The sequence below is a fragment of the Dama dama genome, chromosome 4, assembly GCF_033118175.1.
Source record: "Dama dama isolate Ldn47 chromosome 4, ASM3311817v1, whole genome shotgun sequence".
NCBI classification, from domain to species: Eukaryota; Metazoa; Chordata; class Mammalia; order Artiodactyla; family Cervidae; genus Dama; species Dama dama.
The window spans coordinates 69,933,644-69,957,881 of NC_083684.1; the positions used below are offsets into that span (position 1 = coordinate 69,933,644).

Genomic DNA, 24,238 nt, shown 5'->3' on the forward strand with positions numbered 1-24,238 from the left:
AAGCAACGCTGCAGGCAGGCGGAATGGCAGGAGTCAGCCCCACCTGCAAAGACTTAGGTGTTTGGTGGGGCTGCCGCACCGTGCTCCTGCTCAGCACCCAGCCTGGCCTCTGCAGACCTGACGGATGAAGGTTGGTTGGCGGGTCTCAGACTTCGCCCAGCACTAGCTCCCATCGCAGCTGCTCTATGGGATGGGTACTTTCCCCAAAACAGAATTAGGCAGCCTTGGCTCACTTTTACACAGGTGTGGATCTGGTAACTAAGAAGCAGTTCATGTTCACCTAGGCTGGACTGCAGTTCACGTCCACACTTTGGCCAGACCCAAATTAATTCTCCCCGCCTCGCAGCACAGTCCAAAGGGACCCACGGCTTCCTGACGTTGGGCAGAACATCCCATCTGTCCGCAGCGTCGATGACGTCTTGTTAACTGGACCTGCGGGGTAGGGGGCAGCGAGGACTCTGGTAACCCTCGTATACACTATGAAAGGTGGCAGTTGTCATTTTGTTTCTGCTTTTTAAGATAAAAGAAATTCAGCGATCCAGAGCGTCCCAAAGCAGGGAGGTTAACAGAGGTCCTGTTCTCGGAGGCTGTCAAGACACTCCGTGTAGTAAGCCATGGGCCACTGCACCTTGCAACACCTCACCCTGAGAGAGAGGCACAGTTCTTGGTGGGCATCCTTGGCTTGCAGAAGCAGCATACGTCATCCTTGGGAAAACGAGTGACTTCTCATGTGATTGAGAAGCTGGCGGATCTGAGTGGAGCCCCAAGGCGGGGCTCTGCAGTGGCTTCACTCCCGGCACCCCCATATCCGGGTGTAGTGGAGGCCGCATGAATTTCAGCGAGCCCCAGTGGCAGAGGTGAGGTTTAGTCCTATGGGCTCACACCATCACACCCACCATCTGCAACTGACAGCCAGAGGCTACTTAAAGAACGGCCCCTGGGGCTTCCCAGGTGGCTCAGTGGTAAAGAATACGCCTGCCTATGCAGGAGATGCAACAGGTACAGGTCCCATCCTTGGGTCGGGACAATTCCCTGCAGCAGGAAATGGCAACCCAGTCCAGTGTTCTTGCCTGGAGAATCTCATGGACAGAGGAGCCTGGTGGGCTACGGTCCAGGGAGTCACAGAAGAGTCAGACACAACTTAGCAACTAAGCACCAACAAACATAGATCCAGATGCTCTCAGTCTGATTAAAGAGCTTCCCTTCCCTCCCTACATAGCTGGGCATTTTATTAACTCTATCAAACGGTTCTGATGCCCAAACTTATGTAATGATGCAGGTGTTCTTTGTTAGTCTATTAACATGGTGGATTAACCTTACTGGTTTTCAAATACTGAACCAGCCTAGCATCTGATGATAAACCACACTTCGTTGTGATGTGCTATCCTTTTCAGACTTGCTTGGCTTTCATTTATCAATATTTTGGTGAGAATTTTTGTATCTATCATCCTGAGGTGTCTGCAGCTCTCTTTGCTTTTCCTGATTTGAGTTTGGAGTAATGCTTACCTCACAAAATTGCTGCACAGTGATTTCTTTCCCTTCTATTTTCTGGAAGAAATTGTATAAAATTGTATTATTTCTTCCCTAAATGTTTAGTAGTACATGCCAGTGAACCCATTCTGCCCTGGAGTCTTTCTTCTTTGTTGGAAAGTTACTACAAAATTAATTTCTTTAATATTTTTAAGGAATATTCAGATTATTTCTTCTCAAGTGAGTTTTGGCAGCCTGTGTCTCTCAAGAGTTGCCAAGATTATGGGCACAGAATTGTTCGTTATCTTCTTCTTATGATCCTATTTATGTCCATGGGGTCTGTAGTGATGACCTGTCATTCATTACAAATATTGGCAAATGGTGTCTTCCCTCTTTCTTCCACGGTTTCCCTGACTAGTGGTTTGTCAACTTCACTGACCTTTCTAAAGAACTGACTCTGGGTCTCATTCATCCCTATTACTGCTTTTCTGTTTTCAGTTTCATGGAGTCCAGCCCTTTACTGTTTTTAAAGTGTTGTTTATGTCGTCATGGCCGTGCTGGGTCTGCGTTGCTGTGCGGGCTTCTCTAGCTGCCATGAGCAGGACGACTCTCTACTTGTGGTGCGAGGGCTGCTCCTCACAGCGGCTTCTCTTGTTGCAGAGCAGGGGCGCCAGGGTGCACGGGCTCAGCTGCCCTGTGGCACGTGGAGGCTTCCCCGACCAGGGATCCAACCTGTGTCCCCCGCATAAGCAGGTGGGCTCTTAGCCACTGGGCCACGAGGGAATCCTTTATTATTCGTTATGCTTAATTTGGGGCGAGTCCGCTCTTTTTCTTGTGTCTTAAAATGGAAAGTTAGGCTCGTGATTAGAGACCATTCTTTTTTACAATATGAACACTTGCTGGTCTTCCTTTCCTTCTGAACACTGCTTCACCTACATCCCACAAGGATAGTGTACTTTCACTTTCATCCAGTTCAAAATATTTTTTCAATTTTCCTTGAGTTCCTCTTTGTGCCGTGGATTATTTAGAAGTGTGTTGTTTAATTTCCAAAGAATTGAAGATTTACCAGATAGCTTTCTGGTGGTAGATTTTAACTGAAATCCCAATACGGTCAGAAGAGAAGTCATGAGTGACAGCAATTCTTTTAAATCTGCTAAGCTGTTTAACAACCAAGAATAAAGACTACCTTGGCCAATATTCCATGTACTCTTGAAAAAAAGTGCATTTTGCTACTGGTTGAATGTGTTCTGTGTGCCAGTTAGGTCAAGACGGCTGATAGTATGGTTAAGGTTTTCTATATCCTTGCCGATTGGCCATCTACTTACTCTAACAAGAGGGTATTAAGGTCCCTGACGATACCCATTGACTTATCTGTCTTTTCATTTCTGTCAGTTTCTGCTTTCAGTATTTTGAAGCTCTGCGGTTTTGTGTGCAGACGCTTGGGATTACTATGTCTTCCTGATGAACTGACCTTTTTATCTTCACCCCCAATAGTCTTCTTGCTCTAAAGTCTCTGGTGTGTTTTTTATTGTAGTGTCTCGCACAGCATAGCCACTGAGGAAGGTAATGACACCTCCTTGCTGTCCCAAAGATATCCGAGCCCTAGTCCCTGCAAACTATGAATATATTACCGTACATGGCAGAAGGGGCTCTGCAGACATGACTGAAGCAAGTATCTTGAGATGGGGACATTATCCTAGGTGACCTGGGGGAGCCCAGCGCATTCACAAGGCTTTGTGTAAGAGGGAGGCATGAGAGTCAGAGGCAGGGGTAGGAAACCAACGGCCGAGGTTGAGTGATGGAAGGAAGGGCCCACAAGCCAGGCACTGCAGGCTGACTCTGGAAGACGAGAAAGGCAAGGAACAGAGCCTCACTGCAGAGCCACTAGAGCAACTAGCCCTGCAGACACCTCGGTTGTAGCCCGGCGGGGCTGGCTTTGTACTTATGACCACCAGAACAGGAAGACACCACATTTGTGTTGTTTAAAGCCCCTAAGTTCATGGGAATTTGTTACAACACCAATAGGAAACTAATGCAGCCACATAAGCTTTCTTTTGATAAATGTTTGCATAATACATTCTTTCATCTTCTTAACCTATTTACACCACTGTATTAAGGGAACCTCGTGAGGTTAACTTGTTGGGTCTTCCTTATTGTTAATCCAGTTTTACAATCTCTGCACTTAATTGTATTTTTGCCACTTATATTTAATGTAATTACTGACAAGGTTCTATTTAGGTTTCAGTTCAGTTCAGTCACTCAGTCGTGTCCGACTCTTTGTGACCCCATGGACCACAGCACGCCAGGCCTCCCTGTCCATCACCAACTCCCGGAGTTTACTCAAACTCATGTCCATTGCGTCAGTGATGCCTTTGGTCGTTTCCTTCTCCTCCTGCCCTCAATCTTTCCCAGGGTCTTTTCAAATAAGTCAGCTCTTTGCATCAGGTGGCCAAAGGATTGGAGTTTCAGCTTCAACATCAGTCCTTCCAATGAACACACAGGACTGATCTCCTTTAGGATGGCCTGGTTGGATCTCCTTACAGTCCAAGGGACTCTCAAGAGTCTTCTCCAACACCACAGTTCAAAACCATCGATTCTTTGGTGCTCAGCTTTCTTTATAGTCCAACTCTCACATCCATACATGACCACTGGAAAAACCATAGACTTGACTAGACGGACCTTTGTTGGCAAAGTAATGTCTCTGCTTTTTAATATGCTATCTAGGTTGGTCATAACTTTCCTTCCAAGGAGTAAGAGTCTTTTAATGTCATGGCTGTAGTCACCATCTGCAGTGATTTTGGAGCCCAAAAAAATAAAGTCTGACACTGTTCCCACTGTCTCCCCATCTATTTGCCATGAAGTGATGGGACCAGATACCATGATCTTAGTTTTCTGAATGTTGAGTTTTAAGCGAACTTTTTCACTCTCCTCTTTCACTTTCATCAAGACGATCTTTAGTTCTTCATATCCTGCCATAAGGGTAGTGTCATCTGCATATCTGAGGTTATTGATATTTCTCCCGGCAATCTTCATTCCAGCTTGTGCTTCATCCAGCCCACCGTTTCTCATGATGTACTCTGCATATAAGTTAAATAAGCAGGGTGACAATATACAGCCTTGACGTACTCCTTTTCCTATTTGGACCAGTCTGTTGTTCCATGTCCAGATGTAACTGTTGCTTCTTGACCTGCATATAGGTTTCTCAAGAGGCAGGTCAGGTGGTCTGGTATTCTCACCTCTTTCAGAATTTTCCACAGTTTATTGTGATCCACATAGTCAAAGCCTTTGGCATAGTCAATAAAGCAGAAATAGATGTTTTTCTGGAACTCTCTTGCTTTTTTGATGACCAGAAGGCAATGGCAACCCACTCTAGTACTCTTGCCTGGAAAATCCCATGGGCAGAGGAGCCTGGTGGGCTGCAGTCCATGGGGTCGTGAAGAGTCAGACACGACTGAGCGACTTCACTTTCACTTTCAGTGGATGTTGGTGATTTGTTCTCTGGTTCCGGCCTTTTCTAAAACCAGCTTGAACATCTGGAAGTTCGAGGTTCACGTATTGCTGAAGACTGGCTCAGAGAATTTTGAGCATTACTTTACTAGCATGTGAGATGAGTGCAGTTGTGCGGTAGTTTGAACATTCTGTAGCATTGCCTTTCTTAGGGGTTGGAATGAAAGTTGACCTTTTCCAGTCCTGTGGCCACTGCTGAGTTTTCCAAATTTGCTGACATATTGAGTGCAGCACTTTCACAGCATCATCTTTCAGGATTTGAAATAGCTCAACTGGAATTCCATCACCTCCACTAGCTTGGTTTGTAGTGATGCTTCCTAAGGCCCACTTGACTTCACATTCCAGGATGTCTGGCTCTAGGTGAGTGATCACACCTTCGTGAGTATCTGGGTCGTGAAGTTCTCTTTTGTACAGTTCTTCTGTGTATTCTTGCCACTTAATATCTTCTGCTTCTGTTAGGGCCATACCATTTCTGTCCTTTATTGAGCCCATCTTTGCATAAAATATTCCCTTGGTATCTCTAATTTTCTCGAAGAGATCTCTAGTCTTTCCCATTCTATTGTTTTCCTCTATTTCTTTGCATTGATCACTGAGGAAGGCTTTCTTTTCTCTCCTGGCTATTCTTTGGAACTCTGCATTCAAATGGGAATGTCTTTCCTTTCCTCCTTTGCTTTTCACTTCTCTTCTTGTAAGGCCTCCTCAGACAGCCATTTGGCTTTTTTGCGTTTCTTTTTCTTGGGGATGGTCTTGATCCCTGTCTCCTGTACAATGTCATGAACCTCTGTCCCTAGTTCATCAGGCACTCTGTCTATCAGATCTAGTCCCTTAAATCTATTTCTCACTTCCACTGTATAATCGTAAGGGATTTGATTTAGGTCATACCTGAATGGTTTAGTGGTTTTCCCCACTTTCTTCAATTTAAGTCTGAATTTGGCAATAAGGAGTCCATGATCTGAGCCACAGTCAGCTCCCGGTCTTATTTTTGCTGACTGTATAGAGCTTCTCCATCTTTGGCTGCAAAGAATATAATCAATCTGATTTTGGTGTTGGTCATCTGGTGATGTTCACGTGTGGAGTCTTCTCTTGTGCTGTTGGAAGAGTGTGTTTGCTAAGACCAGTGCATTCTCTGGGCAAAACTCTATTAGCCTTTGCCCTGCTTCATTCTGCACTCCAAGGCCAAATTTGCCTGTTACTCCAGGTGTTTCTTGACTTCCTGCTTTTGCATTCCAGTCCCCTATAATGAAAAAGACATCTTTTTTTAGGTGTTAGTGCTAAAAGGTCTTGTAGGTCTTAATAGAACCATTCAACTTCAGCTTCTTCAGCATTACTGGTCGGGGCATAGACTTGGATTACTGTGATACTGAATGGTTTGCCTTGGAAATGAGCAGAGATCATTCTGTCGTTTTTGAGATTGCATCCAAGTACTGCATTTCAGACTCTTTTGTTGACTATGATGGTTACTCCATTTCTTCTAAGGGACTCTTGCCCACAGTAGTAGATATAATGGTCATCTGAGTTAAAACTCACCCAGTCCAGTCCATTTTAGTTCATTGATTCCTAAAACATCGATGTTCACTCTTGCCATCTCCTGTGTGACCACTTCCAATTTGCCTTGACTCATGGACCTAACATTCTAGGTTCCTATGCAATATTGCTCTTTACAGCATTGAACCTTGCTTCTATTACCTGGGTGTTGTTTTTGCTTTGGCTCCATCCCTTCATTCTTTCTGGAGTTATTTCTACAGTAGCATATTGGGCACCTACCGACCTGGGGAGTTCATCTTTCCATGTCCTATCTTTTTGCCTTTTCATACTGTTCAGGTTTAACCTTGTATTATTTGTCTTCTCTTTGTCCCCTCTAGTGTCTGCTCTTCAAGTTTCCCTTTCTTGTCTTCTTTTGGCTTTTTGGAATTTTTTTTAGTACTCTGTTATATCTGTTAGTACTCTAACTGTAAATCTTCACATGTTGTTTTTTTAGTGGCAACTGCGGGCATTATAATGTATACACCTAATTCCACAGTGTCCACAGAGAGCTAATATTTTATCTCAAGAGAAACATGGAAACCTTATAACACAGGCCCTTTAACCCTCACCTTCCATCATGCTGTAGCTGTTATATGTATTTATCTATTATACATATATTAAAAACCCCACCAAGCCTTGTTATTTTTGCTTTCAACAGTCACATATACAGGCAATGAGAAAAATGTGCTATTACATTTACCTAGATATTTACCACTTTTTGTTCTTCCTTTATTGTTGAATTTCCAAGTTTCCCTTGAGAATTATTTCCTTTCTGCCTGAAGAACTAGCCTTATCATTCCTTTAAAGAAGGTCTACAGGCAGCACATTCTCTCAAGTGTTCTTTCCTCTCAGAATGACTATTTTGCTTTCACTCCTGAAGAATATACCCAGAAGAATTCCACGTTGGCTCTTCTCATCTCTCAGAACTATCAATCTTAGACCATAGTGGCTTCTGATATGACATCTGAAATCATTCAAATCATTTTTCCTCTGTATGTAACCTGGTCCTTTTATCTGGATGCTTTCATTTTTTTCCCACTGATTCCATTTTGACTGTGATATGTGTGGACATGGTTTTAAAAAACTTTTCCCCACTGATTTGAATATGATTGTGTTGTTTGGGCATCGTTTTTGAAGGTTATCTGATGAGCATCTTGGACGTGTAAATTTACGGCTTTCATCAAATCTGTAAAATGATCAGTATTTACTTCCTCAAAATTGTTTTTCTTCATTGATATCATTCTCCTCTGGCCGGGTGATCAATGACTGTCTCAGAGATCCTGGGTCTGTGTTCATTTTTAAAAACCTTTTTTTGCCTCCAGCCTGTGTCCTTCCCCTTTGCCTAGAGAAAGAATTCACAGAATGAGATGAAAAGTTCTGCTCAGGGTAAGAAGGGGCACTAAGGAGGCAGCAACGATGCAGGGGTTTAGAAGACGGGCAATGAGAAAAGATGGTGCTGAATTATAGAAACAAGTCAGTCAGTGCAGAGGAAAAGAGAATCCACCATCCCAGGTCAGGAGGGAGGGCTGCACTTTATGCTAAAGAACAGGGATCAGTGTTCCAAGCATCTCCCATGCATCTCTCTCTCCTGGGGTCATCCTATTTATGACTGCCCCATTGGCTCCTCTGGGCAACCGAGGCAGACAGGGGAAGCACCTTCAGTTCCCCAGCCTCCCGCACTTCACACCCAACCCCCAGCTCCACACCCCTGTGCCCCTGGAGCCCTTCTGAACAAGGTCCCTGATCCGCCCCCAGACGTCCTGTCTGTGTTTTCCCATCAGCCTCCTTCCTGGTCCTCCAGTCCAGGCCCCACCCCTTACTCCCATTCATCTCTCACCACCTCCAAAACGACTCTTCCCATCATCGTATCAGGTCTGAGCCTGCCCCGTTCAAAATCCTTTCAACAGTTTCCACCTTCAAAATCGTGGTCCAGGTGCACCGCCCCACATTCCAGGCTGTGGCAGGTCAGCCCCACTAAACAGTTCTCCCTCCTAGACCAGACTCATCACACTTAACCACACATCCCCAAGCACCCACGTACACAGACCTACTTAACAACTCTGTGCCTCCAGAGACCGTCCCCTCAGCCAGTCTGAACAGGGCCCAGTCCCTTCCAACCTGCCAGACCAAGAAGCCTTCCTTTTTCATTCCACTGTAAATACATGAAGTCACTCGGTCACGGCCAACTCTTTGTGACCCCGTGGACTGTAGCCTGCCAGGTTCCTCTGTCCAAGGGATTCTCCAGGCAAGAAGACTGGAGTGGGTTGCCATTTCCTTCTCCAGGGGATCTTCCTGACCCAGGGATCGAACCTGGGTCTCCCACACTGCAGGTAGACGTTACCATCTGAACTACCAAGGAAGCCCAGTGTAAATATATTTCGAATTATAGGTTCATGTAAGGTTTATCTTCGTGAACGACTTAAAACACTGGTCAACACGCCATGCAGGAGCCGGATCAATGTTGGTGTTTTACTGTGAATGGGGTTCATTATCAATAGAGCCCTCCTGCGTTACACTCTCCACATGGTGGTAATCTTTCTAAACTAGAAATCAATTCATACTGTGTGCTGCTGAAAACCTTCCCACTGCTTTAAAGATAAAACCCGAAACACATGGCACTCAAGACTCAGTGTGGCGATGCCCCCGCCTTCACCCACATTGCTCTCAATTCTAAGAGCAGCTCAAGGTTGGGATGCCGCCACCTCCACCACCGCCCCTGAGTTAGTAGCTCCTGCTTGTTCACCCATCAGACACACCTCCCAGCCAGGACCCAGGCTTCATGATGTCTATCTATTAAAGATACTCATGGTTCCCTGTTTTCTTCCAACTCCTAACAGTCTCCCAAGAGTTAGCTGAACTGTTTGCCGTGTAAATGCTTGTCATATCGGTTTTTATTCATCTGAGCCCCACAAGTCCAGGGAAGGAATTTGCTGGCGTCACCAAGGAAACTCCAGGCTCTGTCACCATGGCTGAACATGGCCATTGCCCAACAAATACTGACGAACTGGACTAGCTGACGGAAGAAAGGAAGAACGTTTGCAGAAGCTCAGGAAAGGGAAGCTACTTGCCCAAGATCACACAACCCTTGTGGGAGGCAGAGTAAGAACCGGGACAAGACTCAGACGGCTCCGGGGCCTGCCCGGCTTCTTGCAGACTCGCACTCTGGGATGTGAGGTCACTCTCCGAATCCAGACTTGGCAAAAGGAGGCGGCAGAACAGGCAGGCAGAGTGGCGGAGGGGAGCGGGTGTGCGGGGGGGTGTCAGCAAGTCTGATCTGGTCAGAAAGGCCCCCAGAGGCCACGGTCGCCTCAGCCCCACCCTTCAGTGAGAGCGGAAAGAGGCTCAGGAGGAACCCGGGACGTGGGCCATCAAGCCTGGACCTTCACTCCCGGTGCTTCGGTCCGGCCTGCGGGCTCTGAGCTCTCTGTCAGTCACCTGCTCTGCTGGGGACCATGAAAGGCAGTGCCACGACCCTGACCTTCACCGCCCTTCTCTGCCTCGGTGAGCTTTGGGGAAGGGAGAGGGTGGGGACCACTCTCCTCCCACATCTGGCCCCTGAGAGGCCCCAGGACACAGGAGGCTCCATGGGGACAGACTTTCTTGGGGGAGAGGGGAATGTCCTCAGCCCGGATCTGACCCCAGCCCTCAGGGCGCAGAGCAGACCTGGAGCGTCCAGGACATGTGGAGCTGGGCGCTCACAGGGAACTCTCTTCCAGGGCTGTGCTGGGGCCCGTGGAACCAGGGACAGCCAGGTGAGCCCCCAGACCTCCTGCTTCCACCCACCACCCCTGGTCGCTGGGGAGCACAGCGGGCCGGGGCCGCTGGTGGCCCGTCTGGGAGGGGCGGGTGACAGCTGGGGAACCTGGGGGAGAAGGCGCCCTGACTCCTCAGGTCTGATTCCTTTCCAGAGGTTCTCCCCAAACCCTCCATCCGGGCTGACCCAGGCACCTTGGTCGCCCAGGGGAGCCCGGTGACCATCTGGTGTCAGGGGTCTCTGCTGGCAGATGTCTACCGTCTGTATAAAAAGAGCAGCTCTGAATCCTGGGAGGCTCAGGCCCCTCAGGGCTCCAGGAACAAGGCCGGGTTCCACTTTGAATACACGAGCTCAAGTGATGCCGGGCAGTATCAGTGTGCATATCGCAGCAGGAACCGCTGGTCAGGCTGGAGTGACCCCCTGCCCCTGGTGCTGACAGGTAAGAGGGAGGGGTGGGGGTTGGGAGCCTCCCCACAGACAGAGGAGCAGAGTGTGGGCTCGGGGGGCCCCTGCCCTCCCAGCCCACACCTGGGGTCACTGGGGTGGAGGTCCCCCTTTAACACAGCCCCTCGCCCCCAGGAGTGTACAGGGCGCCCTCCCTGTCTGCCCAGCCCAGCCCTGTGGCGGCCGCAGGAGGCAACGTGTCCCTCACGTGCAGTTCACAGTATGCAGCAGGCACGCTGCACCTGCTGAAGGAGGGAGGCGCTGACCTGCCCCGATACCAGATGTCGAAGAACTATGGGAACCAAGGGCGGGAAGAGGCTGTGTTCCCTGTGGGCCCCGTGACCAGCTCCCACGGGGGGACCTACAGGTGCTATGATGCTCCCAGCACCCTGCCCTATCTGTGGTCACACCCCAGTGACCCTCTGCATCTCCAGGTCACAGGTGAGGCCCCTAGGCCCCTCTATTTCCCAGACAGAGCCCTGACCTAAGCCTTGTGCCCATGAGCCCTGGGGGAGACGGGGGCAGGAACACTGGGCTCCTGGGGCAGGACGCGGGCGGGAGCCTCGGGAGGGAGCAGGGAGAGCTGTCTCCACAGCCCCGGGCGCAGTGCGGGCGTGCAGCCACGAGCCTCCGCCCCATCTGCAGGCCTGTCCAGGGCGCCCTCCCTCTCCGCCCAGCCCGGCTCGCTCGTGCTCCCCGGAGACAACCTGACCCTCCGGTGTGGCTCAGAGGCCGGCTTTGGCAGCTTCGCTCTGACCAAGGAGGAGCAGCTCAGCCCGCCCCGCCGCCTAGAAGGGCAGCAGAGCCCCGACTTCCCCCTGGGCCGCGTGAGCCGCGCCCACGGGGGCCGCTACAGATGCTACAGTGGGCACAACCTCTCCCACGCGTGGTCGGCCCCCAGCGCCCCCCTGGACATCCTGGTCGCGGGTGAGGAGCCCCTGTCCCGGCCCAGGTCCTGACTGTCTGCTCAGGGCGCTGGACCAGGGTCAGCCCTGGTGGTGACGGGTCCAGGGAGAGGGTCCTGGAGCAGAGGCCAGGTGGGGCAGGGGTCTAGGAGGGGAACGTGAAAACAGGAGTGATAGGCACGACGATTAAGGAGACCCACACAGGTGGGCTGAGAGGAGCTGGGAGGCTCACAGGGAGGCCTCTCAGCTCAGGGTCTGGGGTGTGGGGAGGGGCTCTCTGCTCATCACCGCCGTCCTCCCCCAGGAATGCACAGGAAACCCTCCCTCTCCGCCCACCCGGGGGCCTCAGTGCCCCAGGGAGAGAACGTGACCCTGCAGTGTCGCTCTGAGGTCCGCTCAGACACCTTCCATCTGTCCAAGGAGGGCTCGCTCGCTCCTCCCCAGCACCTGCGTCTGCAGGACACGGCTCCGCCCGTCCAGGCCAACTTCACCCTGAGAGCTGTGACCGCGGCCCACGGTGGGACCTACAGATGCTACAGCTCACAGAGCACCGCCCCCCACCTGCTGTCGCTCCCCAGCGACCCCCTGGAGCTCCTGGTCTCAGGTGAGGGCCCAGCCCTGGTCCTCTGTGTCCTCCAGGGCAGGCCAGGGCCCTGTCCCCAGGGGAGCTCTGGGCTGAGTGGGAGTGAGGGGTCACAGAGCGACGTATCAACCCTGAGGGGGCCGCAAAGAGCCAGAGGCCTCCCTTCCCTGCCCGTCCTCGCCCTCATCCCGGGCGTCCAGACCTGCTCCTGGTGATGGAGCAGAACTAGAGAGGCCTCAGGGCCGACCAGCAGGACTCAAGGCCAGCGCCCCCAGGCCCCACCCTCCTCTGGTCTCCAGTCCCCGTGGCCCCTCGCCCAGAGGGAGCACAAGAGAGGGGCTAGCAGAGCCCCGGCCCCCAAGGGAGTGAGCAGACAGGCCCTGGCTCAGCTGGTGTCCTGGGGGACCGCGGGGCTCCTGGGGCTGAGACGTGGATGAAGGGTGGGGGTCATGCAGAGGGAGATGCTGGGGCCCAGCTGGGGGAGGGCACAGGGCTGTTAAGGGGGAAGCAGGCCGCCGCTCATCTCCACCCTGACCCCCAGGAGGCTCCGGGAATCAGCTCCTCCCTGCCTTGGAATCAGGCCCGGGTGAGTCAGGCTCTGTGCAGGGTGGTGGGGGTGGGAGCAGCTCTGTCGGGGCTCCGTCGCTTCCCAAGGTAATGGCCTCAGGACAGCCCCTTCTCACTGGCATCAGCCTCAACGGCAAGGACGGGGACGCGGCGATACTGGATGGGACAATGTCTGAGCTCTCCGGCCCCCCCAAGGAGCAGCCGTGGTGCCAGGCAAAGAGCTGGGCGTGGGAATCACACGGCCCCGCTACTTCCAACCTCGGGATCGTGGACCAGTCAGTCATGCTCCTCTCAGGGTCCAAGGCCCACCCTCCATGGAGGGGGCCTCCCACCTCCTTCCTCAGCACGACAGCCCACAGCGCAGGGCCTGTTTAGGCCTCAGGAAGGCCAGAACCGTCCCCACTGCCCCTCCCATACATACATTCCAGTCCATGCAGGCCCCGTGGTGGGGGCAGGTGAGGGGACGGGGAAGGGGGAGGCAGGCCTCTGCAGGGTGGGAGACAGATCTGGCTGGGCTGGCAGAGAGCTGGGCTTGATGTCTCTGAACTAGTGTTCTGCCTGGAAGTGAAAGCACGAAAACAAAACGAAAACTAACTCTAAAAAATACAAGGGAACCCTGGGTTCCAGTCCCAGCTCCGCCACCTCCAGGTTGGGCAACTTGGGGCCCGTGATCTCCGTCTCTGTGCCTCAGTTTCCTCGTCTGTAAAACGGGTGGGATGGGTTGGAGATGGAGGCACAGACCCCAGCACGAGTCTGCACAAGGTAAGTGCTCAGTTAAACGGCGTACCTGGCTCACTCAGATGTCTCTGGTGCCCCAGGCCTCACCTGGTACCTGAGTGTCCTCATCGGGGTCTCGGTGACCTTCATCCTGCTGCTCCTCATCCTCCTCTTCCTCCGACACCGGGGTCAGGACAGACGCAGGAATTCAGGTGAGTAGGGAACGGGGTAAGCAGGACCCCTGGAGGCAGCGGGCTTAGGGCACCAGTCAAAGGGAAACCTGAGAGGGGTGAGGTCCGGTCAGAACTGCTCTAGTGTCTCCCGCTGAGAGAAATCTAGAGACTAAATCTGAGCGCATGTGAGCATTCTAGAGTATCTGTTGATGTTTTCAAACTTACACAACGCTTGAGAGTACATGCAAGATTTGTATTTTATGGTTTAGAGCTCTCAGATTTTTAAACAATGTTTGAATCTCATTTATTGGCTGCTCTGGGTCTTGGTTGCTGTGCGTGGGCTTTCTCTGGTTGCGGGGCTTGGGCTCCTCATTGTGATGGCTTCTCTTGCTGCGGCTCCTGGGCTCTGGGGCGCTCGGGTTTCAGCAGTCGTGGCTCCCAGGCTCCAGAGCACAAGCTCAGTAGTTGTACCTTAATTGCTCCGTGGAATGTGGAATCCCCCAAGACCAGGGATCAAACCCATGTCCCCTGCATCGGCAAGCAGATTCTTTACCACTGAGCCACCAGGGAAGCCCTTCTCTTGGATTCTTCATGGAGGAGGGAAGACATGATAATTTTTTCAGCCTGGAGACCCTTGCAGATCTTCCTGTAACCCTAGAGAAGGGCTCTGGGGTGGGCTGGAGGCTGACTCCCGTCTTCCCGCAGCAGCCGCAGCATCAGGGCTTGAGGACAGAGGCCGGCAGAAGAGGTGAGACCTCTCCCACAGACTCCCACCCCACCACCTGCCCACGGCTCCCTCCGCCCCAACACTGCTCTCTCCTCCTCAGCTCCAGCCCGGCTGCTGACGCCCCGGAGGAGAGCTTGTACTGTAAGGGGAAGGGGGTGCTGCCCTGGGGGCAGGGCGGGCAGGCAGTGCATGCCAGGGATCGGTTGGCAGTGGTTCTGGGCTGGGGAGGAGAGAGCGCGAGTCTGACGCTGGGGGGCGGTGGCCCCATCACCGAGCCGCTCTGGACATCTGCTGTGGGAGGTGTGAGGGGATCTAAGCAGGAGCCGGGCCCCCCTTGTCCTGCCCCACCAGGTGCCGTCACGGAAGACGCACGGCCGGAGCACGGCAGAGCGAGGGCCAGCCAGGTGAGCCCCCCCGCCTCCTCACTCATGCACGGAGGGCAGAGGACAGACCCCGAGGCCAGATAGCCCCTTTCGCGACCACCTGCTCCCTGGGCTGCCGTGCCCCACACCCGGCTCCTTGGACCAGCACGCTGTTGAACGCTCAGGTTGGGCTGGCAGGGCTGAACGGTCTGTGCCCCCGAAAGGGGGCTACATGCAAGCCCTGGACCTGAAGACAGGGCCAGAGGCGGAACCTTCTAACATCCAGAGGATTCTGAGATCCTTGCTCAGCCCTCAGCCATGTGCCCCGGGTCAGGTGAACCTTGTCTGTTCACCGCAGTGAGGACCAGCTCCCGTGGCAGCCCTGGTGACGGCAGGGCGCAGTGGGGTCTGACTGTCTCTCTGTGAGAACTAACCCCAGTTCCCACCTCCAGCCCAGTCCTCCCCCAGCATCAAACTTAGCAACCCATCACAGGATTTCAACTGGCTTCACTTCCCTCCTTCCCGAGGGTTGGAGCTACAGGGACTGAAGAAAGACAGGGTTCAGAGACTGCCCCTCACTGTCTCTAGCAAAACCCTAAGACCCCCAAGGAGTGCATCCTGAGCTCCCAGGCCCCCAGGCTTTGCCCACCTCACACCCCTGCCCTCTCGCTATACCCCCCAAAGGCTGCCACACCTGAAGACCCCCAGGATGTGACCTATGCCCAACTGGACCACTCAATCAAACAGGGGGCAACCACACCCTCCAACCAGCAGCCAGGGGAGTGCCCAGCAGAGCCCAGCGTGTACGCCACTCTCGCCTTGCACTAGCCCAGGACGACCCAGACCCCACCTCCAGGGGCCCCAGGAGCTGCCCACACAGACACTCAGTTCAGCCCCAGCCAGCCTGGACTCCTGACACCAGCAGCTCTGGGACCTCCCAGGTAGGCTAGGCTGCGAGCACAATGCTGCAGGCTTCACAGGACTTGGCAAATCCTGAGCTGTAACCTGCAGATTGGCACAAGAGCCCCAGGCCCCCAGGGCATGCCTGCAGCTGCTGGGCTTGCTTAACCCCTATTTCTCATTTCTTGAGACCAAGACAGAGAAAAGGGAAGCCTGCCTCCCGCCTGACCATGAGGTCTTCAGCAGGGGGGGGTTGGTGGCAGGGCTCCCCCTTCCTGTTTGGGAAATGGCCCCTCTCCGAGAACTGGTTTTGGCTGTTGGGTGTTCACTGGGAAGCAGGGGCTTACTTCCTCCACCAGGGACTGACCGTGAACCCGCATCACAGCAGGGCAAGGCGGGTTCACTGGGACCGCCAGTGAATCGCCTAGTTTCGTCTTTGCCCGTACTGTGGGTCCCCTGGAAGTGTGACGGAGTGATGTGTAGATGTGTGTCAGGATACAGTAAACCCAGGCCTGAGGGAAACAAAGACCACCATCCAGCAACGGCCCCCCGGGCGGGAACAAAGCTCAGCCGCTCCAACCAGCCCAAGGTGGCGGCCGCTGCCACAGGGTGTGTGTCAGAGGGGGAAGGAGACAGCAGTAAAGACCAGTCCCACAGCGTGGATATCCTGCTTTATTATCTGAGGCCCGCCAGCACTCCGCCAGCCCAGGGCACTGCCCGGGCTCAGTCCTCCTCCTCGTCGTCGCCGGCTCCGGCCCCGCCCTGGCCCTTCTTGGCGTTCTTCCTCTTCACGCGGCCCGGGCGGCCCCCGCCGTACGGGGAGCGCAGGGAGAAGTCGATGTGCTTCTGGGAGTCCAGGCGCACGATGAAGGACGGGATGTTCACCACCTGCTTGCGGACCCTGGGGGGGAGCGGCAGGTGAGGGCCGGGCCGGGGCCGGCAGGGCGCTCCAGGCGCAGTGCGCGCTCCTGGTCCTCGGGAGCGCCCGTGTCCTGGACACTCGCTCACCTCTCACGGAGGGCAGGGGAATCCCGGCCCAGAACGAACGCGGGGGTGGTAGCGTGTTCACACTGAGGCCTGATTTTCAAACACGGAAGTGTGCCAGGCAGCTCTGAACTGCGTGCCTCCCACTGAGCTTTCGTCTCCACCAGGGGTCCTCTCACTGTCTCTCAAGCGGCACCCCACGAAGACCGGGGCAGTTTCACTCCAGACAAGCAGCATGAGAGGCTCCTGCCCATGAGTCACGGGGGCTCCTGAGAGGCTGTTACACAGCCCCCGTGACCGGGGCCCCATGTCCATGGGGTAAACTGAGCACCCAGATAGATCCATCTGGCCTCTGCTCTTCACCACGGCAGCTGCCAGGAGTGCGCGCTGTGTGACCACAAGGGCCCAACCCACCCAAGTCAGCTGAGCTCCCGGGACGGCTCTCCACGGGGCACCAAGAGCTGTTACCTGCCAGCTCCCGGCTCGCCTGCTGGAGCCTTCGCAAGGTGTACGGCTCTGGCCGCAGTGACCCTTGCGCAGGGCTCTGGGGGGTGAGGCTGCCCCCAGCCCCCCCATGAGCTGTCTGTAGGGACCCCTGTCCCCTTAAGGTGAGCTCACACCATCACTTCCGAGGGCTGCACAGAAGACAGGGGCAGTGGGCTCAGAGAGGGCGTCCCTTCAGGGGGCAGGGTAGGGGAGGCTCCGGGAGCCCTGAGGCGGTACCTGATGTGGCGCTGGCGGATGAGCACGCGGGCGTGGTGGATGGACTTGGCCAGGCCCAGCTTGAAGACCTGGGTCTGCAGGCGTCTCTCCAAGAAATCCTCAATCTTCAGGCCCAGGATGTAATCCAGCTTCATCTTGCCTTCGTCCAGCACCCCGATACGGACGAGCCGCCGCAACAGGGCATTACCTGGTGAGGGGGCAGAGGCTTGTCTCAGCCTTCCAGTTCAAATCCAGCACCTCCACACCACGGCAGTGAGACCCAGCAGGAAGGAGAGCTAGTTCTGATACAGGACTCAACGCACTACTGCATGAGCCGCCGTGACTCCCGGAATCCTCACTACCCTGAGGCAGACGACAACCCACAACTCGTGTGACCCTCCAGGGCTCTTAGAAGAGTGCAAGTCCACGCGCCGCTGCTCCTCCACTGGTCCTCCCGTAACACAGCATGGGGCTATGAGCTAATACGCTGGAGTCCAAAAGGCCCTACCAATCAAACGCACTCAAACCACCTCCCTCATCTGACACTGGAACAGCGTCAGTACCTATCTGTTAGGCCTGGAAGAGACTCGGCATACTTAAGAACTGAGTACTTGTCATCCATTTCATCACTGAGATTTTCTACTAAGATGGTGAGGATAACCTCAATGCCTGGTAAAGTAAACTAGTAACGACTGTCACCTTCTCCCTGGCACGCAACTCCAGGTTCAGGAGGCCTTGCCTGTGGGCATCCAAAGCTCCACTCAGGTGAGCTCCTGGGACGCTGCTGGCTCGCACTCCGTGGGCTGGTTATCATCACAGAGGATTATAATTTATCAGCACCTAAAAGCACCATTACCACCACCCCCCTCTTGCCCCCAGACAAAGCCTGAAGGAAAGCTGGCTGACTTTGTGACGGCAGTCTTCCTGGCAGAATAGGAGCCAAGGAGAATCTAAATGGAGAAGCATACTATACCTTTTCCAACACCCCAGGTACTAATTCGCACTGAAGAAATACTGAACACAAGTCAATGATACTCTCCCATTTACAACTGCATAAAAATTTTAGTTAAAAGCCTGCACAATGAAAACTTCAAGACATTAATCAAAGAAATTAAAGACACAAATAAATTCACTGCTCACAGACTGAAACAGCAGTTAAAAAAATGCCCATACTACCTATAGCATTATACAGATTTGAGGCAATCCCTATTAAAATTCCAACGCCATTTTTCACAGAAAAAGAACAAGCAATCCTAAAATCTTTATGGAACCAGAAAAGACCCTGAATAGCTAAAGCCAATCTTGAGGAAAAACGAAGTGGTAAAAAAGACAAAAACAAAAAGTAAAGAGAAAAAAACCCCACAAAGTTGTACACATTATAGTAATCAAAACAGTATGACACAGGCCTAAAAACAGATCAAGGGAATAGAATAGAGACTAGAAATAAACCCATATATATAAATGGTCAATTAAGTTACAACAGAGGAGTGAGAAATATACAATAGAGAAAGAAAAGTCTCTCAATAATGGTGTCTAGAAAACTGGACAGTCACATGCAAGAACAAGACTGAACCCCTATCTTATCCTGTACATGAAAGTTAACTCAAAATCATGAATTTCCAAAAGATCCAGCAGTGAGGACTTCGGGATCGGTGATTTCACTGCAGTGGCCGGGGCTGCTCCACTGGCTCAGTGGTAAAAAATCTGCCTGCAACACAGGAAATCCGTGTTCAATCCCTGGGAAGGGAAGATCCCAGGGAGAAGGAAATGGCAACCTACTCTATTATTCTTGCCTGGGAAATCCCATGGACAGAGGAGCCTGGTGGGCTACGGTCCATGGGGTCCACTGGGAGTTGGACATGACAGCGGCTAAACAACTGGCAAGGAAGATCCCTTAAGCTGTACAGCAGAGGGGAAAAAACTCCAAATGGATTAAAAACATGAATGTAAGACCCGAAACCATGAAACTCCAAGAAGAAAACTAGGCAGTAACCTCCCTGACCTAAGGCTTGGAGATGACTTTTTGGATCTGATTCTGAAGTAAAGGTAACAAAACCAAAAATCAACAAGTTGGACCACATCAAACTAAAAAGCTTCTGCAGAGCATAACAAAATTAAAAACAACCTACAGAATGGGAGAAAATATTTACAAATCACGTATTTCATAAGGGGTTAACACCCCAAATATATAAGGAAATCATCCAACTCAACAGCAAAAACAACAAAAAACACTTCAATTGAAAAACGGGAAGATGATCTGATGTTAGCTAGACATACCATGGAGGTCATTTCACAATATACAAATATATCATTCTGTTCTGTACTAATGTCAAATTATGTAATTTAAAAACCGAACATAATAATCAATTATTATTACAAAACATATCCAAAGGTAAATAAAAGTGAGTTTGGAATTATCTACCAGTTTGGACACTTCATGTCTTTTTGTCCTTACATTAGAAAATAGACACCTGACAATCACTCAACCTGTATTACTTCAAAAACATATTTCACTTACTATTATTAGCCCACCTACATCCTTTAATAGTGGGGAGGGCCATCAATACAGAAAAAATCTTACTGGATATGAAGACAAAAATAAAACTGATAAACTTGCAGCCTTCAACAAGAGGAGTGTGTCCAACTACTAAAAATTGATAAATGGCTTTCATTTGGCCAAAAAATGAAATAACAATCAGAATCAGCAAATCAAAGTTTGTTTCTTAGAAAAAAACAAAACAACACTGTATGCCAGTAGGCACCTCAATGGCCAAGGGGCCCTTGTCTCAATGGCATGAGGCAAGCATTTAAGTGCCTTGGTTTCTAATATGATGTGTTACTCACTCAGTGTCCCAACTCTTTGCCAGGCCCCTCTGTCCATGGAATTCTCCAGCTAAGAACAGGCTGGAGTGGGTTGCCATTCCTACTCCAGGGATCAAACTCCCACTAAGGTGTGAGTCTTATCTGACAAAAAGAGTTACTGGTTCATTTCAGTTATTCACAGGTATCAACTTTCACCTCACACCAGCACAGGGTAAAGAATCTGCCTGCAATGGAGGAGACCCAGGATTGGTCTTTACCCGGTGCTGGTATGAGGTTAGAGTTGATACCTGTGAATAACTGAATGAAATGAACCAGTAACTCTTTTTGTCAGATAAGACTCACACCTTAGCAGGAAAAGCTGGACCTCAAACAAGGCCAAGCTGCAGCAGGAGCAAACACCTCGGAGCTCCCAGGCTTCTCCTCTCCATCCCAGCAATCTGGCTTCACTCACCAAATCCCTGGACACCCGCTGGTCAACCCTGCCCTGTGCCATCTCTGTCACATGACTGCTTGCACCTAAGTTTCTCTGTGATTAACTCTTCAGCAAGTTCCTGAGACCAGAACAAGCTGAGGTCTGTCCCCCAAACTCTGGGACAGAGTTCCACCCAATACCATCATCCACCAGGGAGATTCCCAAATTCTCATGAGTGTCAAAAGAGCTTCCAAACTAAGAAAGGTTAAAAATGAAAACCTCTCACACCCTTGGAACTGGGATAGATCAAAGTGATGAACCTGTCTGTGTTAGTACAACACCTCTCCAAACCTCTCTAAACCTCTCCTATGGATGACCATTCATGCTTAACAGAAGTATAAGAGCACTTCCATCCTTAACCATGGTTTGGGAGAAAAATCAGACTAGCCACTCCAATTGGACATAAAAAGCCAACTGCCCAAGTGAGCCCAGTCCCTCCTAACTTTCACCAGCATCAAGATTTCCTAAGGTCAAACCAAAAGCAGCATCAAGATAATACCGAAGAAACGGCCAATTTTAGAGGTAACTAAAAACAAATCTTAGATACTGTGAGCACACTTCCTGTTGTGTCAAGTTTATCCTAATAAAAGGTGCTACAAAAAAACAGAGAATCACCTACAGCCAGACTAGCATCTGTTAGAATCACAAACTGTATATCAAGCTCTTGCACACCCAGGATACAATGTAGCACAAATGCTAACCAAGTTTACTGACTACTCTTACATTTAGGAATGGTTTCAACTTTTGGCATGTTACCTAAGCATCATCTAAGAAGCCTCCTTCAACTCCCAACCCTGAGCTCACATGCACTCCAGTCCCACCTATTGCCGGAAGTCTCCGATCACTTGCTCATTTGAAGACTATGATCAGTACCCCTGCCAATCTACTTGTGCAAATCAAATAATGTACACCAAGAGCTTAGAAAAAGATATTCACTGAGCCTTATAAAGTACCAGCTTTCTTAATATTTTCAACATCTTACAACCTGAGAGGTCCTACTAAAATATGAGTGATATAGTCCCTTCCAAAAGCCAATCAACCTCACATCTTACAGCAGACATTTAGACCTTAAGAGTCTAAAAGATGGCAGTTTGTAAAGTATATTGCACCATAATTTTTTAAATTTTAAACCATATGGTGTCATCTGTATTTCCTCTAAGATCACCTGGAACCGTTCTTTCCTGTGAAACCCACAGGTCCTCTACTGTTCAGACCCTGAGTAAATGTCCTTCACCATCGTGTTAAAGAAGGCAAAAATACACACTCAAGTTCCACCGTGGGTGGAACTTCTCAAATTTCACTGTCTAGTCCCACCAGCAGGAAACAATAACATAAGGAGCAATACTGTTCTGTTATAGATATATCCAGGTGCCCAATGCTTGGCATTGTTAGTTCTAATCCCCTGGAAATCGATTCTCAGTGTTTGAATAAACCAGTCTAGATCAGAAAAAAGGTAGGTACTAGGATTCAGACCTATTTTCCTACTCCATAACTCCTATTAAAGGCTGGATACAATGTCGTGCTCCACGTGTCGCACAACCCTAGAAGGAAGAACAGCAGCAGCTCTCCTGGGGGCTCACATACACACCTTCGAACAGACGCCGCGGATCTTTCTCATCCAGCGTCAGCAGCTCCCGGGCAGCCTTTCGGATCTTGGCCAGGGTGAATTTGACCCTCCAGACCTCACGTTTGTTCCGGAGCCCATACTCGCCTGCAGAATGAGTGAAAAAACTCAGTCCCATGGACTAGTGAAAAAGGATTAGTGATTTCGGGATACAGAAAAACAACAAACGATCCCGAAACTGGGTGAACACACTGGAGATTATTAAACAGAACGAGCACGTGGGGGGCCTCACCCATGTGTCAGCTTCCCCAGCCCGGGAAACAGAAACCTAGCTTTAGCCACTCACCGATCAGCTTCAGCTCTTGGTCGAGGCGGGACTTCTCGAAGGGTCTCCGCGGGGTCACATAGGTTTTGCGACAAACCCAGCTCCGGGCGACCGGCATGCTGGCTCTGTTTGCCCGTCTGCGCCTGCGCGAGAGGGAGAAGGGCGGGGGGGTGGGGCCCCCTGTGAGGACGGCGCCTGCGCAGTCCCAGAACTACGCTATGAACCTCGCGACACCTAGGGAAGCTATCGCGAGAACCGTCCCTGAAGAGTTTTATAACCGACTATCATTTCTACCACTTTCCAGTTACGCTCATTTCACCTCCAACTGCTTTAGCGTATTCATTAAAGGTCGAATAGCCCGCAAGATTTTACGACCCACACCCAAAATACAGAACACGGCTGCAGAGCTCACCTGAGCGAACGCTCTGGAAACCAAGAAAGAGGCGCACGCGTTCGCCGGCCGCGTTCTTATAGCAACGTCGCCCTCTTGTGACGTCAGCACGCACAGCGCAAGTCTGCACCAATCAGGAAAGGCCTTGGCGGGAGGCCAAAGCTTTCCAGAGGAGAGGTTGGACTAGAGTGGCGTGCTAAACTGGGAGAACTGATGCGGGATTAGTGCTACGTCTGGTGCGACGTGAGGCCTCCTCTCCGCCCTCGGGTATTGACTTACGTCACCACTCAGCTAACGTCTGAGTCGCGGTATAAAGTTGGAGTAGTCACTGCCACTGCCGCTAGACTTCGGCATGCTCCGTCTCTCTGAAGAGATCTCCAGAGGATTGGACCTATGCGAATTCAAAGCTCCTTCCAAGATGCTCTGTTATATCCATGAATAATAAAAAAAAAATCATTTTTCATATCAGAATGTCTACCCGAGGCACAGCCAGAAGTCAATCTGCCCTTTTGAACCCTTCAACAGCCCCTCTATTAGTGAAACTTTGAGCCTAAGGGAAGAGGAGGAAAAATAATAACAAGATTATTTAAGATTGCTGCTGTGAAGAAAATAAATTACTGATAATGACTGAGCTTCCCTGATGACTCAGTCGGTAAAGAATCCGCCTGCAATGCGGGAGACCTGGGTTCAATCCCTGGGTTGGGAAGATCCCCTGGAGAAGGGAACGACTACCCACTTCAGTATCGTGGCCTGGAGAGTCCATGGACAGAGGAGCCTGGCAGGCTACAGTCCACGGGGTCGCAAAGAGTCGGACAGGGTTGAGCGACTAAGCACATCTCTCAATGACTGAGGGAAAATGGTATTTCAGAAAGAATGGTCAGGGAAGCCTCCTTAAGAAGGTAACTGACGAAAACTGTGTGTGTGTGTGTGTATACGTAAAGGTAACTGACTTTTTTTTAAACTTGAGATCCAATGATTGAAAGACTTTGTGCCTCTTTGTGAAAGACAGCAGTTTATATCCTGAGGTTTCCTTCGGGTTTCCAGAACAGGGGAAATGTTCTGAAACCTCTTGCTATAAACCTGGAAAAATTTATATATATATATAACCAAGAAAGAGGCTTTTTTGTTGTTTATGTTTTAATTCGTGTGACCCATTATTTCTATCACTAAAAATAATAATAGGTGGCATTCTAGAATACTTAAGTACTATACATCAGGCCCCGTTCAAAGAGTTGTACCCATGTTAATTTACTTAATCCCGGGCTTCCCAGTGGCGCTAGTGGACAGAGAAGCCAGTCAGGCTACAGTGTGTGCATACTAAGTTGCTTCAGTCGTATCCAACTC

General features: G+C 51.1%; 2 protein-coding genes across 5 annotated transcripts; one reads left to right on the plus strand and one right to left on the minus strand.

Annotated features, from left to right (window-relative positions):
• LOC133054922 (leukocyte immunoglobulin-like receptor subfamily B member 3) lies at positions 1–16,294 on the plus strand. Of its 4 annotated transcripts, none has more exons than XM_061140346.1 (14): positions 1–130; positions 9,339–9,719; positions 9,913–10,002; positions 10,218–10,253; positions 10,410–10,694; positions 10,835–11,140; positions 11,345–11,626; positions 11,909–12,208; positions 12,729–12,773; positions 13,573–13,683; positions 14,350–14,392; positions 14,472–14,512; positions 14,723–14,775; positions 15,418–16,294. In XM_061140346.1, exons 3-14 carry the CDS (start codon positions 9,954–9,956, stop codon positions 15,559–15,561), a joined length of 1,695 nt encoding a protein of 564 aa, XP_060996329.1. In that variant the 5' UTR covers positions 1–130; positions 9,339–9,719; positions 9,913–9,953; the 3' UTR covers positions 15,562–16,294. The 4 variants fall into 4 exon arrangements, with proteins under 4 accessions (XP_060996329.1, XP_060996330.1, XP_060996331.1 ...); XM_061140347.1 differs by having other exon boundaries at positions 9,339–9,670; positions 9,914–10,002; XM_061140348.1 differs by lacking the exons at positions 1–130; positions 9,339–9,719 and having other exon boundaries at positions 9,732–10,002; positions 14,353–14,392.
• Positions 16,288–23,053, minus strand: RPS9 (ribosomal protein S9). The gene is made up of 5 exons (XM_061140351.1): positions 22,916–23,053; positions 22,525–22,646; positions 22,203–22,325; positions 17,341–17,527; positions 16,288–16,534 (listed from the first exon to the last, which is right to left on the minus strand). The coding sequence occupies exons 2-5, from the start codon at positions 22,619–22,621 to the stop codon at positions 16,357–16,359; spliced, it is 585 nt and encodes a 194-aa protein (XP_060996334.1). The 5' UTR covers positions 22,622–22,646; positions 22,916–23,053; the 3' UTR covers positions 16,288–16,356.
• Between the last annotated feature and the right edge of the window lie 1,185 nt (positions 23,054–24,238).

What these genes read in the sequence shown, in the direction of transcription:
- LOC133054922 (XM_061140346.1), top strand. Translation starts at nt 9,954, where the DNA reads ATGAAAGGCAGTGCCACGACCCTGACCTTCACCGCCCTTCTCTGCCTC. An exon ending in CACCGCCCTTCTCTGCCTCG is followed by an intron (nt 10,003 to 10,217) that starts GTGAGCTTTGGG and finishes ACTCTCTTCCAG; the next exon opens with GGCTGTGCTGGGGCCCGTGG. An exon ending in CCTGGACATCCTGGTCGCGG is followed by an intron (nt 11,627 to 11,908) that starts GTGAGGAGCCCC and finishes GTCCTCCCCCAG; the next exon opens with GAATGCACAGGAAACCCTCC.
- RPS9 (XM_061140351.1), bottom strand. Translation starts at nt 22,621, where the DNA reads ATGCCGGTCGCCCGGAGCTGGGTTTGTCGCAAAACCTATGTGACCCCG. An exon ending in TCCGCGGCGTCTGTTCGAAG is followed by an intron (nt 17,528 to 22,202) that starts GTGTGTATGTGA and finishes CCCCCTCACCAG; the next exon opens with GTAATGCCCTGTTGCGGCGG. An exon ending in ATCCGCCAGCGCCACATCAG is followed by an intron (nt 16,535 to 17,340) that starts GTACCGCCTCAG and finishes GCTCCCCCCCAG; the next exon opens with GGTCCGCAAGCAGGTGGTGA.